The 16,220-nt window shown below is 33.2% G+C and overlaps 1 protein-coding gene and 1 long non-coding RNA gene across 2 annotated transcripts in view; one reads left to right on the top strand and one right to left on the bottom strand.

Annotated features, from left to right (window-relative positions):
- The first annotated feature begins 1,683 nt into the window (after nucleotides 1–1,683).
- LOC148789818 (uncharacterized) lies at nucleotides 1,684–7,385 on the top strand. Its single transcript, XR_016079577.1, has 4 exons — nucleotides 1,684–1,981; nucleotides 5,824–6,015; nucleotides 6,867–7,015; nucleotides 7,105–7,385. It is a non-coding gene; the product is annotated as an uncharacterized LOC148789818 (long non-coding RNA).
- The window catches only part of LOC104603206 (syntaxin-22-like), a 28,299-nt gene continuing 14,176 nt past the window's right edge, over nucleotides 2,098–16,220 (bottom strand). Inside the window, exons 5-8 of the mRNA XM_088893447.1 lie at nucleotides 12,288–12,441; nucleotides 12,100–12,200; nucleotides 9,393–9,500; nucleotides 2,098–2,470 (exon numbers count right to left, since the gene is read on the bottom strand). Coding sequence (XP_088749573.1) covers nucleotides 9,435–9,500; nucleotides 12,100–12,200; nucleotides 12,288–12,441 — 321 coding nt within the window. The 3' untranslated portion in view covers nucleotides 2,098–2,470; nucleotides 9,393–9,434. The remainder of the gene's footprint in view (nucleotides 2,471–9,392; nucleotides 9,501–12,099; nucleotides 12,201–12,287; nucleotides 12,442–16,220) is intronic.

Here is a 16,220-nt window from a genome sequence, read left to right as displayed (position 1 = left end):
TGGGTCTTCAATCCAACAATCTTCATAATTTTTTTAAAGCTATAACTCTATTATAAGTCTAACGGTGAATTGTTATGAGTATTTACGTCTCCATCCTTTAGCCATTATATACAAGATTTTTGTAACCAGAATATCTCCTCTTGACGAATGATATTTAAATATTCATTTTTTAATTCTTTTTCGAGTCTTTCAAGGAATCCCGAGGTCCTTGTCTCAAAGAACCTTTGGATCCCTTCAATCCATTTCATAATTTAATGTTTCCTAGCAAATAGGTTGCCAAAAGTATTATTGTTCCAGGTCTTCGCCAGTGAGGGAAAGCATGCTACAACATTCATATACAAAGATAGGACAGATGAGCTTAATGGGGTTTGGCATGCATCCCTCACTAGTTGCTTAAAACCTTGGTGATACAACCATATATTCTCCATTCTAAAAGGTTTATGAGATGGAGAAAGCATACCATGATCTAATGCAAACCAGGTGGTAAAATAAGTGGGTTATAGGAAAGAGAGTGTGCCATTCCCCATTATAAAGTGCATAGGATCCAATCGAGCTTGAATAAGATCAGTTCGGATGAGCTGGAGACAAAATTCTACACACCCGGCTGAACTACCTATCACAGTTGAACGCACCAGTGCTCACTGTGGACTCCATCTGGGATCCAGTTGTATTGAACACTGGCGTGTCCAACCGTGATGGATAATTCAGCCAGGTGTGTTGTTTTTGTCTCCAGCTAATCCACCCCGGCTCTTTCTTGGTTATTTGTCCATGTAAATTTTGGTCCATTAAATGACATATCCATTAGGCAACAAGAGTTTACAATAGCTCTGAAACAATCTTGCATTTTTCACATGCATGCAAGCCTACCACCTTGCTTTTCATTATTGGTTAAAACAACATTAAAATCACCTAATAGAATCCATGGTTTGATTCATAGCTAGCTTTCATTCCCTGTAATTCCATCAATGTTTGGCGATTCTATTGAGCGCTTGGATGACTGACTGTAAATGGCTAATGCAACCATTCAAGCTATGATGGATGTAATTGGATAACAACATGAATACATCTATAAGGAAATACGATTTGTGACCACTCTGAGCTCTTCCTTTTGCCATAAAAGCCATTTTCCACCAAAAAAACCCTTGGGGTCAAGGATGTAATGACCTGAATAACATAAGACGAAAGATAATGTGATTGGACTGTGAGTGCTGAATTCTGGTTTCCAATATTGTTACTATGAATGGTCTATGCATCTTCCATAGATCTCTAAGAGTTATTTGGAAGGTGTTTCTACCTGCCCCCTTGCATTCCAACATAACATTTTCATTTAAGGAAAATTTGTTGAAGAAAGATGTTCTCGTGCAGCTTCACACAATCTATTCATGTTGTGGAGGTAGCCATTGCTACTATACTCTCCCCTCATTGAAAGTGTTGAGGGTGGATTCATCAACAGGTTATAAATATGAGACATCACTCTCTCCTGTATGTTGAGACAACTGGTTATGTCCATCTCGATTTTTCTCATGTTGGGGTTGGGTTGTATAACAAGGTTAGTTGTGTTTGCAAGTAGGAGCAACAGTTTTTGAACCAACCCGCTAAACCCGCCCAACCCACCCTATTGTTAATGCGTCGAACCCATTTGTTTAGTTCTGGGACGTTGTGGGTCAGTTAACCCAATAAGCATGGGCTTTAATGGATTAGGCAGGTTGGGTAATGGTTAACCATCGAACCCATCAAGGAGCAGAGATCGGTCAATACAAAGAAGTAGAGTACAAAAAGAGGAAATAACGAACTCTAGGGTTTAGCAGAGATCAATACAATGATTTAGGCTATTAGAGAACAAAGAGGGAAGAACAAACTCTAGGGTTTGGCAAGATCAATACGGCGATTTAAGCTGTTGGAGAACAAAGAGGGAAGAACATACTTTAGGGTTTAACAGAGATCAACACGGTGATTCAGACTGCCATCTTAGGTTCTTCAGGTTCTCTCTCTCTCTATCTTTAACCTTGTTTTCTACTCTACAACATGCATGGTGAAAATTTTTGACTTGTTACATTAGATTGCTGATCGCATGGAGAGTTAAGAATTGAGAAGCCCTTATTCGATCAATTGCTTGAATTCCTCTTCATTTCTCTTGGACTTGTAACTTACATTAATTAGGCTATGAGACAAATATAGATTAATCGGTTGAAACTTGGACTTCTACTACAACTTACATGAACCCCGAAGCCGAAATGCATTACAAGACATATTCTTCGACCTGCTTCAAACAGTATAAATTCAAAAGGCTGACCCTTGAAATCAACAAACCTATCCATGAACGTTTCCGGTATAAACTCTTCTAGGTTCTTCCAGATTTCGAGATCCATTATTGGATCAATCACCCTCTCAATTTCAATTTAAGCTTTTCCATCCCTTGATGATCGGGGAATGTATGTTTGGTCGAATTCATCTTTTGAATAGAATTTACCTGAAAATATAACTCTATGTGATTACAGTAATTCAAACAATTCACTTTGACCCTATATTACCAGCATATATTGACAATTGTGTCACTTCATGAAGAATAACCAGTAATCCCAAGCTAATATGATCTTTGTTTTCACTTCAGTGGTAAACATAGCTCACAAGTTAGTGTCCTGTGCAGCCTACCACTGGATAAGATATTTCTAAATTTAGACCGAAATTTTGTAATAGGCTAACTGAACAAGATAAAAGCTAATTATGCTGAACTAGGAACAGTGCCAAACAATGGTATGAGCAGCTAAATTAGGATATCCAAACCCACTTCCTATTGGGAATTGGAACTGGTTAAATTGAACTACAAAATTGAATTATTTTTTGCAACTCGACAAGCTCCTGTCGTGCTCCCTAGAACTTCATAAAGAACCCAGTGAAAAGAACCAAAAGTCATTACACAGATGTTAATAAGTTCAACACTCTATAGAATACACCCACTAAACAAAAATCGAGCATCGCTTCTTAACAAAACAGTCAAAAGTAGCTTGAATTCCATGAAGCATCATGATACATATGCAGATAGTAATACCCATTCCCCAAAGCATAGAAGTCCATCTCATAGACCAAAATAAGCATGATTTTGCTCATTTCACGGGACTTGAAACTAATGACCCATTTCATGCAATACCTTAAAACACCTAGGAATTAGATAAAAGTCATACACCACTTTGTGAAATTGAATTATTTCACCAGATTAGGCCAAAAATATTCTGTTGAAAAAAAAAATTGAAGATAAAAAAGAAGAAATTGGTCTTGGTCTTTTTTGTTTATGGAAATAAAATGAAGTTCTCCCTGCTATACATGAACGAGATTGGAGATAAAAAAATCAAAAGAAGCGTTGTCATATTGCTACATTGGTGCTTGTGAGTTTCAAAGTGTCTTTGGTTAGAACACTTATTTCACTAATGATGACCTTGAAATGAAGCTCTTGTTGGCATTTAGTTCATTTTGTTTCTATTTGTTTGTAGTAGAAATCTGAATCAAATATAATTTTTTTTTGTTAAGGATTAATGTCAATGGAAAGCCATAATGATGTCGAAAAATCATCATGGTCTACTTCAAAGCATAAAAGAAGAAAAACTTTCATTATTTGGGAACATTTTGATTTGTTTTACAATGAAAATGGAATTGAAAGGGCAAAATGCAAAAATTGTGATAAATCGTATAGTGCAGATGAGAGTGATTGCCAAGGTTTAAAACATGTAAAAATCATGTGTTTCGTTTCTTTTTATATGTATCGGCCGATACGGGCTCGTATGATACAGATCGGAAACAGGCCAATACAAACTGAATCGTTTTGATTCTCCTTGTTCCATTAATTTCATTAATTTATATTTAATATTGAATCTCTCTCATTAATGTCGTTTATTACTCTTATATTTAAGTCTAACTTCTTCATTAATTAGTTAATTACTCCTATATTTAAGATAAATTTAAATTTAAATTTAAATTTTAGCGCCTAATTATAATTCTCTCATTAATTTTATTAATTAATGATTCATTCTCTCTCTCTCTCTCTCTTTCTCACTAATTTCGTTTTGTTAGTGTAAAAACTACAAATATTGACAATAGCAAGACTTAAACCCTGGTCACTAGATTTTAGTGCCCATAATTTCGCCACTAAACCACTTTGATTTGTTTGTTGTAATTATATGCATTTTTTGTTTTAAGCCAATTTTCTCTTTTCTTAATGGTGCTTATTAATAAATGCTGAAATTAATTATTAAAATTTATATACTAATAAATATCAAGATAATTATATTGGTTATTTGAAAATTGATGTATATACATTCACATTTTAGTTTTTTTATGTTTTTTTTTTTACATTTTAGTTGTTTCATCATTTTTCAACGGTTACTAATTATATTTCAATGCATCACATTTTATATAAACATTAAATTATAGTTTTTTTACATTTAAATGACTTATTTACAATAATATAAAACTTGTAAGTATTGTTAATAAAATATTTTTCATGATTTATTTGAATTTCCTAACATATTTATGTGTATCTTGATTTTTCATCTATATTCATGTGTATACAAAACATATCCCAATATGTCTCTTAAAAATGTCTTTCCAATACACCCTGCGTTTCCAATACTTTGAACCTTGGTGTCAACACATCAAATATATCGTGTTATATAAGAATTTGTGGGGAAGGTTTAGATGAATCTTCTAAGAGTCGAGTAAATAAATGTGATCAAGATGCATATAAAGAAAATATGGCAATAACTATAATTAGACATGGATATACATTTTCAGTTGTAGAGCATGAAGGTAATAGGCATATACATTCTGGTTTGAATCTAGAAGTGAAATATATTTCAGGTAATACTGCAAAAGCTTATGTATTAAAGATACACAAGGAGGAAAAAAAGTGGTATTTATTACAATGACTTCCTAGTAGAATTTGTCTTATATTAGATATGTGGACTTTAATTACCACGAAATCATATATGTGCATAATTGTTCATTTTGTTGATAGAGTGGAGGTTATAGAAATGGATTCTAAGTTTTTCTCATGTATCACCCTCTAACACTGGTATTACAATTTTGGACAAGGCATCGAAAGTATTAAATGAATGAAAAATTGAAAACAAGTTTTCAATTACTTTAGACAATGCCTCAACCAATGATACATTTGTTAATTTGTATAAAAGGCATCTTAACTTGAAAAATGCACTTCTATTAGATGGAAAGGTTTTTCATGTGTGTTGTTGTGCACATATTTTAAATCTTATAATACAAGAAGGCTTGAAAAAAAATAGATGATGTAATAATTAAAATTCGAAAAATTGTAAAACTTGTTAAAAGTTTTAAGGCACGCAAATTAAGATTAATTGAATGTGCCAATCAATTGATGATTGAAAGTAAAAAGAAACTAATTTTGGATGTTTCTACAATGTGGAACTCAACATATTTGATACTTGAAAGGGCTATGTTTTATCGAAAAGCTTTTTCTTATTAGAAATCATATAATATCAATTATGTTAATGCTCCAACCGAAGAAGAATGGGTGAGGGTTAAAAAAATTGTTAAGCTTTAGAAAATTTTTTATAATATGACCAATATTTTCTCAAGAACTCAATATCTAACTTCAAATTTATGTTTTCACGGGGTTTGAAAAGTTAAATTGTGTTTAAAAGAAGCATTGAAAGGTACAGATGAATTTTTGAAAAAAGATGGTCAAGTCTATATTAAGTAAATTTAAAAAATATTGAAAAAATATAGGATTATTTTGTCAATTACTATGGTTCTAAATCCTCATTTCAAATTGAAATTTGTGGAATTTGTATACAGGAAGTTGTATAATATGGAAGATGCAACAAATCACATATTCTTATTGAAGAAATATTGAGGAACTTATTTGCTAATTACATGAAGAGTAGTAGTGCCATGCCTAATGTGAAATCAATTATTGAAACTGAAGCCACTAGTGATGCAATGCATGATGAGGAGTTTGATCCATTGAAGGCAATTATAATTTGAAAGGTTTATTTTTATGAAAATAAAAATATAAAGTTTTCATATATTAGTTATTCAGTTAATGTCTTATTACATTCTTATTATTATAGGAATCTGATACTTTTCAAAGTCAAGTCTATAGTATTCATGAAAAAAAATCCCAATTAGACTTGTATTTAGAGGAAACAAGTGTTGATCAAAAAAGCTATATTGATATCTTAGGATTTTGGAGATTGAATGAGTCTTGCTTTCCTGAGTTATCAAGGATGGCTCATGATGTTCTTAAAATTCCAATCTCTATAGTTGTTACAGAAGCTGCATTTAGTGGTAGAGGTAGAATTTTAGAACAATATTGCATTTCTTCCAAAAAATGTTGAAACTTAAGTTTGTACACGATTTGTCATTTGTTTCAAAAGGTAAATTTTTTCCCTTTTTGTAAATATTTATTTATGTAGATAACTTAAGTTTTTATAATAAAATCTTATTAGTTTAAAAAAGTTTTGATTAATCTATTCTTTTGTTTAATTTTTATGTAGACAAGTCAGAGGATGAAACAAATTATACTTGTTTAGAGGTAGATCCATAAAATTAGTTTTGGGTTTTTGTTTCAGGGTCTCTTCATTGAGCGACTCTTAATATGCAAAATGTAGCAATTGGACCTAAGATTCTCATAATTTAGATTGAATTTTTTGTTCAGATATAACCTAATATTGCATTATGCTATTGATGAATTGCAAAATATTTGGTTTTAGATATTAGTTATTTTTGGTTTTATCTAATGTTTTTTTGTTCTTTTCTGTTTACACTACTAAAGTAGTAAAATCTTTGTTACATATCTCCTACAATGAGGTTGGTGCATTTTTATTGGTCTTTCTCAGTTCTCATTTCTAGTCAAACTACTGAATACTGATCTTCATCAAGTCTATGTCGAGTGCTGACCGTTCTGTAAAAAGTACATGCCTTTCCAGCTTTCGTTGTGCTTTTAGGTTATGATGAGGTTCACTATCAGTTTTTAGCTAGCATGCAGGTATGGTTTGTTTCCTGTTTTCACCCTTTTCCTTTGTCTCTCACTCTCTATAACTTACTCCGAATGTTGTTTTTGTTTGAACTTTGCAGACAATTGTAATCATTCCTGTACGTCCACATGGTGTTGTTCAACTTGGTGCCTCGGGGCGTTTCGGGGGCACCTTGCCTGGAGGCACACCTCTCATTCCTTTTAAAACGCTGATACCACATATAATTGTCCCAGGTTGATTAAAAAAACTTAGGTAGGCCTAATAATATCTTTTTTAACTATGTTATCTAAGCTTGTAATTAAGCCCACTTTCATTTAAAAGAAACAAGATGTAGCTCGGTATCTCCTATTGTTATGGTATTTAAGAGGGGAGTTAAAATGATACCTGATTTTTGATGACCAAGGCCATTTATGTAAGTTTTGGTTTATCCTCAGCATACACCTAGAGAGTTTATATGTTGTTACCTAGGCCCCTAGGCTTAAAGGAACTACATTCTTATATTGTTCTTGAAAACAATCCTGAGGTAGCCTTTGAGATTTCTTAAATTTAAATACCTAAAAAGTTATTCATTAGGATGGCAGTTAACGTTGCCTGTGTTCGAAGTACTTTCTAATTCAGAAAAGGGATAAAAGTAAGTGTCAAGATTGAGCTCATGTCATTTTTGTGCTGCATTTTTCTGTTGAGTAGATTAATCAGTGGGATGTGGTTTCATCTTATTGAACTCCTATCTTCCTATAAACAACTATATGATATACAAATTCATGCCATCGACTTCTTTTTTCATGTGTTAATGTCAAAATTGTTAATGTTGACATTAATCCATGGGCAGGATTCAGTCCACCACTAATCTACTAGTAGCTCCACCTAGGAGTGGACTGAATGGTAAAAACCGCTTAAATATAAGATTGATATCTCCTTCCTGGGACTTGATGTGCATGTCTTTCTTGTACTTCCTGACAGGTTGGGACAATCCAAAATAGTTTGTGTTGTCCAATTTTACTGTTGTAATTTTTACGGTAATATTGTTTATTCACATGTATAGAAAGGATAAAATGAAAGTTGCAATTTTTGTTTTTTTATTCAATATTTTTTATGTAATTTCTACAAGTTTTATGCATTTTTTTGTGTTTTGTTTAACTTCTATTTTATTTCCTGCAATTTCTATTATTTTTGTGTAATTTTCATTATTTTATCTAATTAAATGGGTTGGGTTGGGTTAGGTTGGGTCAAGGTGGGTTTGGGTTAAACCCAACCCATTTAACTCTATCTAACTGGGTCATTAATGGGTTGGCGGGTCAGATGGGCTGAGTTGAAGCTCAACCCAAACCGAACCCAACCCAACCTGCCCAATTGCCACCCCTAGCTATTTTGCAAAGTGCACTACCACAAAGATAAGCCATTAGAGCAGGACCAATAGCGTAAGCAAAACAAAGAAATAGCAAGGAGAATGGAGAAACAAAAAATATTGAATTTATTGATAATTCCACAATATGGTAAGCATAAACACCTGAAAACTTCAAAATAACAACTTCCAAACACAAAATACCGGAATAGAAAGGGGATACAGAACATCCCTCCCCCCCCCCCCCCCAAGTAAAAGCAGAAACTGAAGATTATACACAACCAATGCCCCACAATATATATTGCCTAGCATCAAAGAGGGGTGTGTGTGTATGTTCTTATCAGAACTCATGTAACAAAGACAAGTAAATTGGTTGAATTGTCACTAGACATTTCTTACTATGTTTCATCCGAACACCTTTTTTAGAAAAAAAAATATGACTTGATTAACAACTAAATGACCTTATTGGTTGAACTGCTGACTAACTTGGATATGACTTTTTTTTAGTTCCTACTTGGGTAACACAATAATATTCTTGCTTTCTATTTTTGTATTTTCCAGCCATTTCCATCATAAATCTCATTCTTCACAAATATTCTTGTTTAATATGACAAATGTGTTTTTATTAGACATGATCAAATTTTCTATAAATTTTACCCCAAATGGTTGAAGTGCTTACCTCCAAGTTGGTTTTAAAAATATACGTTTTTATACTCTTAAAATTATCGTGTATTTTTAGCAAGGAGAATGGAGAAACAAAGAATATTGAATTTATTGATAATAGATTGATCATTCAACAATGTGGTAAACATAAACGCTTGAAAACTTCAAAATTACAACTATCAAATACAAAAGCTGGAATAGAAATGGAATAAAGAAAAGTGAACTCCCCCTTCCTCAATGACAGCAACTAAAGATTATACACAACCAATGACCTACAATATATGTTTCTTAGCTTGAAAGAGGTCTATAGTCAAGATAAATCTAAGCAAGCCAAGACCTCCTGCAAAACATGATAACTAACACATAGCTAAGAGACATCAGACCTTGTTTCCGAACAGATGTGGTAAGGACAACAATTTCGCTGATTAAGCTGCAAGGACTACGATCACGATGAGCAGAACAATCCCAAATATCACCAATAGCAGGCATGTCTGGCATGGGGAAATTTCATATATCGTTAACAAAATAAATGAAAAATTTTTATCAGAACTCATGTAACAAAGACAAGTTGGAACACGGTGAACTGGTGGATTTTTCCTTTCAGCCTAAAGACCTCTTCAAATATTCTTGTAATTTAACTTGTGATTGACCTGAACAGCCAAATTGATTGAATTTTCACCAGACAAAAAAAGACCATCGACTTGGTTGACAACTAGATGATCTTACTAGTTGAACTGATGAACTACTTGACCAAGTCAATGGGCTATGGGTAAAACATTAATTCTTGTTTTTTATTTTTGTATTTTTAGCCATTTCCTTCATAAATAATCATAATTCTCATTTTTCACAAATATTCTTGTTTAATATGACAGATATGTCTTATTAAAGACATGCTCAAATTTTCTATAAATTTGACCCAGATGGTTGAACTGCTCAACTCCAGGTCAGTTTTAAAAATATATGTTTTTATATTATTAAAATTTATGTGTATGAATTTAATTAGCGGAATTTAATGATGAGAAACAAAAAGAAACCTTAAATATAGGATTCAATAAGAAAGATTGGGAGTTAATACCTTAAATATAGGACTTAAATGAGAACACAATCAAATGATAAGTAGCGTTCAAAACTTCAAATTAGATTTCCTACCCTCACAATAGAGAGTGACCAAATTAAAAAGGAGGCAATTTCAGTTAAAAAAATCCAAAATCCAAGATCTCATCTTTGCCCAAAATTTTCTACAAGTTTTCTTTATTTTTGTACTTTTTATTTTTTATATTCTTTAAATTTATATTATTTAATATGGCTTCATGGGTTGACCAATTTGACTGAAATGTTTGAACTGCTTAACCACCACCTAGATGGAAAAGAATGGTTTCATTTCCTATCAATTGTAAAAATATAGGTTTCTATATTTTAAAATTATTGTGAATGAATTAAATCATCATCGTCCAAGCATCATCCCAACTATATGGAGTCAACTACATGAGTCTTATTTTGTCATTCTGTTTTCTATTTAATAGCATATTCATTGTTAAAGTATGAGTGCTTAAACTGTTTTCATACTACTTCAACCCATGTCCTTTTTAGTCTACCCTAGCCCCTTCAACTTGCAAAAAAATTATTAAGGGTGTTGTCGATCATCTTCTATGCATGTCAATGGCTCATGTTAGTATATGTTTAGTCAATTCATCTTTGATCAGTGCAAATGAATAAGGCTAAGTGATGAACCTTGGTGAAAACCCATCATAATTAGTCGAATTTAAATGTGAGAAACAAAAATACCTTACATTTAGGATTCAATGAGAGAGAGAGTGAGTTAATACCTTAAATATGGGACTTAATGAAGTAACACAATTACACAATGGACTGAAATGTTGTGTTCAAATTATGTTTTCTACCCTCACAATGGAGAGGGACGAAATTCAAGAGGAAGGGTATTTAGTCAAGAAAAAGTCTAGAAATCCAAGACCACATTTATGTCGGAAATTTTCTAGAAGTTTTCCTTAATTTTCTATAATTTTATTAGTATTTTTATCTATTTTTTAATTTTTATTATTTAATTATGGTTTCATGAGTTGATCCATTTGACCCAAATGGTTGAATTGCTTACCTACCATCTAGATGAAAAAAAATGGTTTCATTTCTAGGTTTGTTTTAAAAATATAGGTTTTATACTATTAAAATTATTGTAATTAGTAGCTTTTAATGACAAGAAACATAAACACCTTAAATATAGGATTCAATGAGAGTGGGAGTTAATACCTTAAATATGGACTTAATAACAGGGAACATAATGGACTAAAAAGCAAGGTTTTTAAAACCGACCAGGACAACGAACCGGTCAGGGGTCCGGTTCCCGAGTCGAACAATCCGACCGTTTGAACCGAACGAACAGCCCATTCTGACAAAAAAATAAAAAATAAAAACCGGCCAAACCATCGAACAGTTCGACTGCCCAGGTCAGCGGTTTGCTGACCAAATCAATGGTTTTGGGGGAAATAATGGTTATGGGATAAAACGGAACCGGTCACCTGACTGGTTCTCGATTTTCCCGATCCGACCATCCGGTCTGGTCCGGTTTTGAAAACCATGCTAAAAAGTAATGCTCAAATTGTTTAGTTAAAAAATTCCAAACATCGAAGACCTCATTTGTGCCCAAAATTTTCTACAAGTTTCTCTATTTTCTATATTTTTGCTTTTTTATCTATTTTGTAAACTTTTATTATTTAATTATGGCCTCATGGGCTGAACTATTTGATCCAAATGGTTGAACTGCTTAGCTACCACTTAGACAAAATTAAACAAAAAAAGTTTCATTTGCAAGTAGGTTTTAAAATATAGGTTTTATTCTATTAAGATTATTATGTATGGATTTATTTAGTGGAATTTAATGATGAGAAACATAAATAACTTAAATAATGGATTCAATAAGAGTGTGTTTTTGTGTGTGTAAATTAGCCTTCCAAGTTCAACATCTTGCTTCATTGATGTCACACTACAGCCTAAAGTCCAAACAAGAGAGGCAAGATGTCTATGGTGCAGGAGCCATGGTATATTTTTCTAAAAACAAAACTCAGTAAAACTTACAAGAGATGAATTTGCTCTTTGGGTCTTGGATGCTTTTGCAAGTTGTTTTCTTGCCTCGGTAGTTGCACCATGAGATCTTTCAATATGAGAGTCAATTTCCTCTGCAAGTACAGAAGTTCATTACAGTTAGTATAACATGATAGACAAAGCTTTACAAGATCAATCCCAAAAAAAAGGATGTAACTGACCAATCATTGCTCCCTGATCATGAACAAGTACGGCCAGATCTTTGAATATCTCATTCACCTCACCAATTTGTTGTTGTATTTCTTGGATCCCTTGCTCTCTTTCCTCAATGATGGCCTCATTGAAAACAATCTCATTATCTAGTAACAAGACCTCCTGCCTGAAGCACAAAACAAATAGAAGTTGAAGCTACTGCACTATTATCCAACAAGGAAATCCTATATTCAACACTTCAATGAATTGTCAACTCAAAGAACAAATGACTTCTAACTTTTATCTAATGAAACATTGTACAGGATAGCACCCTACCAAGGCTGGAGGTGCTCCACTTTTCTCTACATATAGCTGGTAGACAGACACATGCATCAATGTGTTTGCATATGAAACTCAACACCCACAGATTGCCAAAGTCATTATTAAACACTTTATTTGATGGTTAGGGCCCATGGGAAAGTAGATTGATTGCCCTTGCCACTAAACTTTGGAATTGTCTCAAAGACTGATTGCTTCATAGGATTTTCCATGGTTTCAATCACTTCCCATTTGCAATCTGACAGAAATACAGATACAGGTATCCCATTTATTATGCCCATATCATGTTTCTATATCTAGTTTCTGAAGCCAAGTGTCATGTTTTTTATCAGCGACACAATGAAAATTTGTTCATTAATTAAAAGGGGTACAACAAGAGGTTGTGAGAACAATACAGCCCTAGCTTCCCAACCCACCCATACACTTCATATCACAAGCCCAGAAAAGATGTTGTCCATTGACTCCCTGCTTAGCTAGGTAATCACCTAAACCATTTGCTAATCTCTGAAACCAAGCGCCATTTCTTTTTTATAATTAACAAATAACAATTTTATTGATTGGTTAAAAAGAGACTACTTCCAATTATAGAGTAAGATAATGACAGTTGCAATAAAGAGAGAAAGGTTAACTTACCCCACTTACCAACATACTTCTTTCATGCGGTTGCATGCTATTATGCCTAGATACCTGTATATGCCTAGCATGCCCAATAGCAAATACTTCTAGATGTAATTGCATTAACAGTGTAACACTTTAAAATATGTAAGATAATGTGTTTTAACAAAATATGCCATGAAAAATCTGCACATTGTAGTAATTTAATAATAATAAATTTGGAAAAATATAAATCCTTTTCCATAAATTTGGAAAGATATAAATCTTGTAAAATGACATTTACTTTGGCAAATCTATATCTATACTACTATTAAAAGCAGTGTTTTAAAAGTGCAAGGCGCAAGGGCCAATTTGCGCCTGAGGCACAAGGCACAAGGCACAAGGCAAGGTGCATGCCTTTTTGAAGCAAGGTGCAAAAATACAAAAAAATGCTAAAGAATAAAAAAATGTTAGAAAATTCAAAAAAATGCAAAAATACTAAACATAATATTAATAAGAAATATAAACTTAAATTTTAAAATTAGTGGTTTAAAAAACCAATTATCTAAAATTAAAATTCATAAACATAACATGTAAAGCATATTCAAATGAAAATTTAAAAATAAAATCAAACATATAAAGCATTTTCAAGCATGTCAAGCACCCAATCTCTTTTTTTCCTCAATTGCATTACTTCAAGTAGCTAATGTGATGTAAAACATATTACATTCCTAATTCTACAAGCCACCTTTGTGCCACGCCCCTCGAGGCAAGCCCAAACAAGTCCATGTTAGGGCCTTAAATTCTAAATTCTCACACAAAAATAATGATTTTATAATTTTATTTGCCTTTTAATAAGATATTTTGTTAAGATGAATGAATGAACAACATTAGCAAATGGGGGGTTCTCGGAGCTTCGGTGAGTGAGCAAACTAGAGCAGCGTGGTCGGGCTTGCCTCAAAGGGTGCGGTCAGGGCTCCAGGGGCTTCGCCCCTAGCCCAGCCAGTAGGTTCAAAAAAAGCAAAAACACGTACAATTTTCAAAAGGCACTCACCTGGGCCAAGGCACAAGGCGCATCAGATACACCAGGTGCACGTCTTTTGGAAGCCTAGGACTTGGGCAAGGCGCCTACCATAAAATATGCCTCGCCTATGTGCCTAGACGGACCTTTTAAATCATTGATTAAAAGTGTAAATGAGAGTGGAACTTTTGTTTGTCTAAAATACCCCCAATTTTTAAATTTGATTGCTCTCTATTTGTAAGGTTAAAAATGTAACTTAAACAACCACTTTTCTCCTCATTCAAATCCGTTGCATTAAGTATTATATTTAAGGTATTAACTCCCATTAACATTCATTGAATCTTATTCTTGACTAGAAAACTCCTACTTTTGAATTTGCATACGAGCTTCAAACTTCTGTCAATCCTCCTCTAATACCATGTAGATTCGAAGAGAAGGAGAAGAGAAACAACAAGGCCCTGTTTGTTTGCAAGTAAATATGCATGGGAAAGTTGGTCAATGGGTATCTTTTTCCCATTGACCAACTTTCCTATGTTCTTTTTGCATTAAGCAATGGGCCCTGCAGTAAAGTTACCCTTATTTTCCTGGGTAAGACTTACCCATCTCCCAGGTGGGTAAGTAACTTTCCCATCTAGGAGAAATTTTTACAAAACATGATGGGACCATTTTACCCATTTTAATAGTTACTTTTTGTGGGTAGAAATGTCCTTTTATTATTTACCTGGGAATCCTGAAAATCAAAACATGGGTAAGTGCACTTACCCAAGTAAATGTTTCCTAGGTAACATTTACCTAGGTAAGTGCACTTACCCAGATAAGCTGCACTATTACAAACAAACAAGGCCCAAGAGGGAAAGAGAATGTTTGGCAAAAGATGTCAGTGGCAATCCTCAAGCTGACTTATATATTAGGGTGTTTAAAAGATTAAAAAATTACACAAGTACTCCTGATGATAATATATCTAGAATAAACAACCCTAAGTCCTAACAACAATATCAAAGGTAGGTCTGGGCTGAATAGTTGGTTATGGTTTCCTCCATAGAAGAGTAGGTAGAAAAAGTTTTCAGAGTACATGACCTCTCCTAAAACCAAGGAAGTGTAATGAACTAGCCAATTGATTGGATAAATGTGGTGGCAAGACTTCTCAACTCAAATAAACTCAACAAAGCCTTGTCCCACCATAAGGGGTTGAAGGTGGCAAGATATATATGTTCAATAAAAGCAGTGCTATCAATACAGTGAAGCAATGAGTTGACGTGATGACTAGTTGATTAAGAAAACAAAGATATGTTCTACATTAAGATATTGATGCAATTTCATAAATAAGTTAATATAGACAGTAATTATGCAAGAAAAGTGACATTTAGCATTTAGTTTACAGTCTTTGTTTTGCAAACAAAGAAAAAGTGCAACCTTGACTATTTAATGTGCCCTTTATTTGTGGTAACTCCACACCAACACACCATTGAGTAGAAGAAAGCTTAAAAGAACTTCTCCACTGCCTTCTTTTATTTTTATGTTTTTTATTTTATATACCATCATCCAATACTGTTTTATCACAGACAAATATATAAAGTAACAGCATCAATATGAAAAAAATGTAAAAATTATTTTATATCATTTCAAACAATTAGAAATAAAAACAGACAAATAAAGCTTAAAAATGGTTTTGTGGTTGACCATGTTAGGTTAATCAATTAGTTGAACTAGTCAATATTTAGTCATCCTAGGCAACCAATCATGAGTATTGACCGACTAATTAGTGATGCAGTTATCTGGCCCTCAACTGACTAGTCAATAATTAGTTGAAACATTGGTAACACTGAAGAGAAGTTACAAACTTTGCCTTTAAATGACCATTGAACTGATACTGTGTGATCATATAGCAATCCACAGGCAGGATCCCGTGGCTCACAAGCGAGGATTTAAATTCCAATACCAGAATATTGGCATGGCAAAAACTGGAATTTTTGAAGTTTTCCAACAAAAACCTCAGCTAAGCTTGGTT

Source organism: Nelumbo nucifera, chromosome 8 (genome assembly GCF_055504915.1).
Source record: "Nelumbo nucifera cultivar China Antique chromosome 8, China Antique-T2T, whole genome shotgun sequence".
In the NCBI taxonomy this organism is placed as follows: domain Eukaryota; kingdom Viridiplantae; phylum Streptophyta; class Magnoliopsida; order Proteales; family Nelumbonaceae; genus Nelumbo; species Nelumbo nucifera.
Note: the sequence above shows the minus strand (reverse complement) of the source record. Positions and strands in the feature narration are given on the sequence as shown.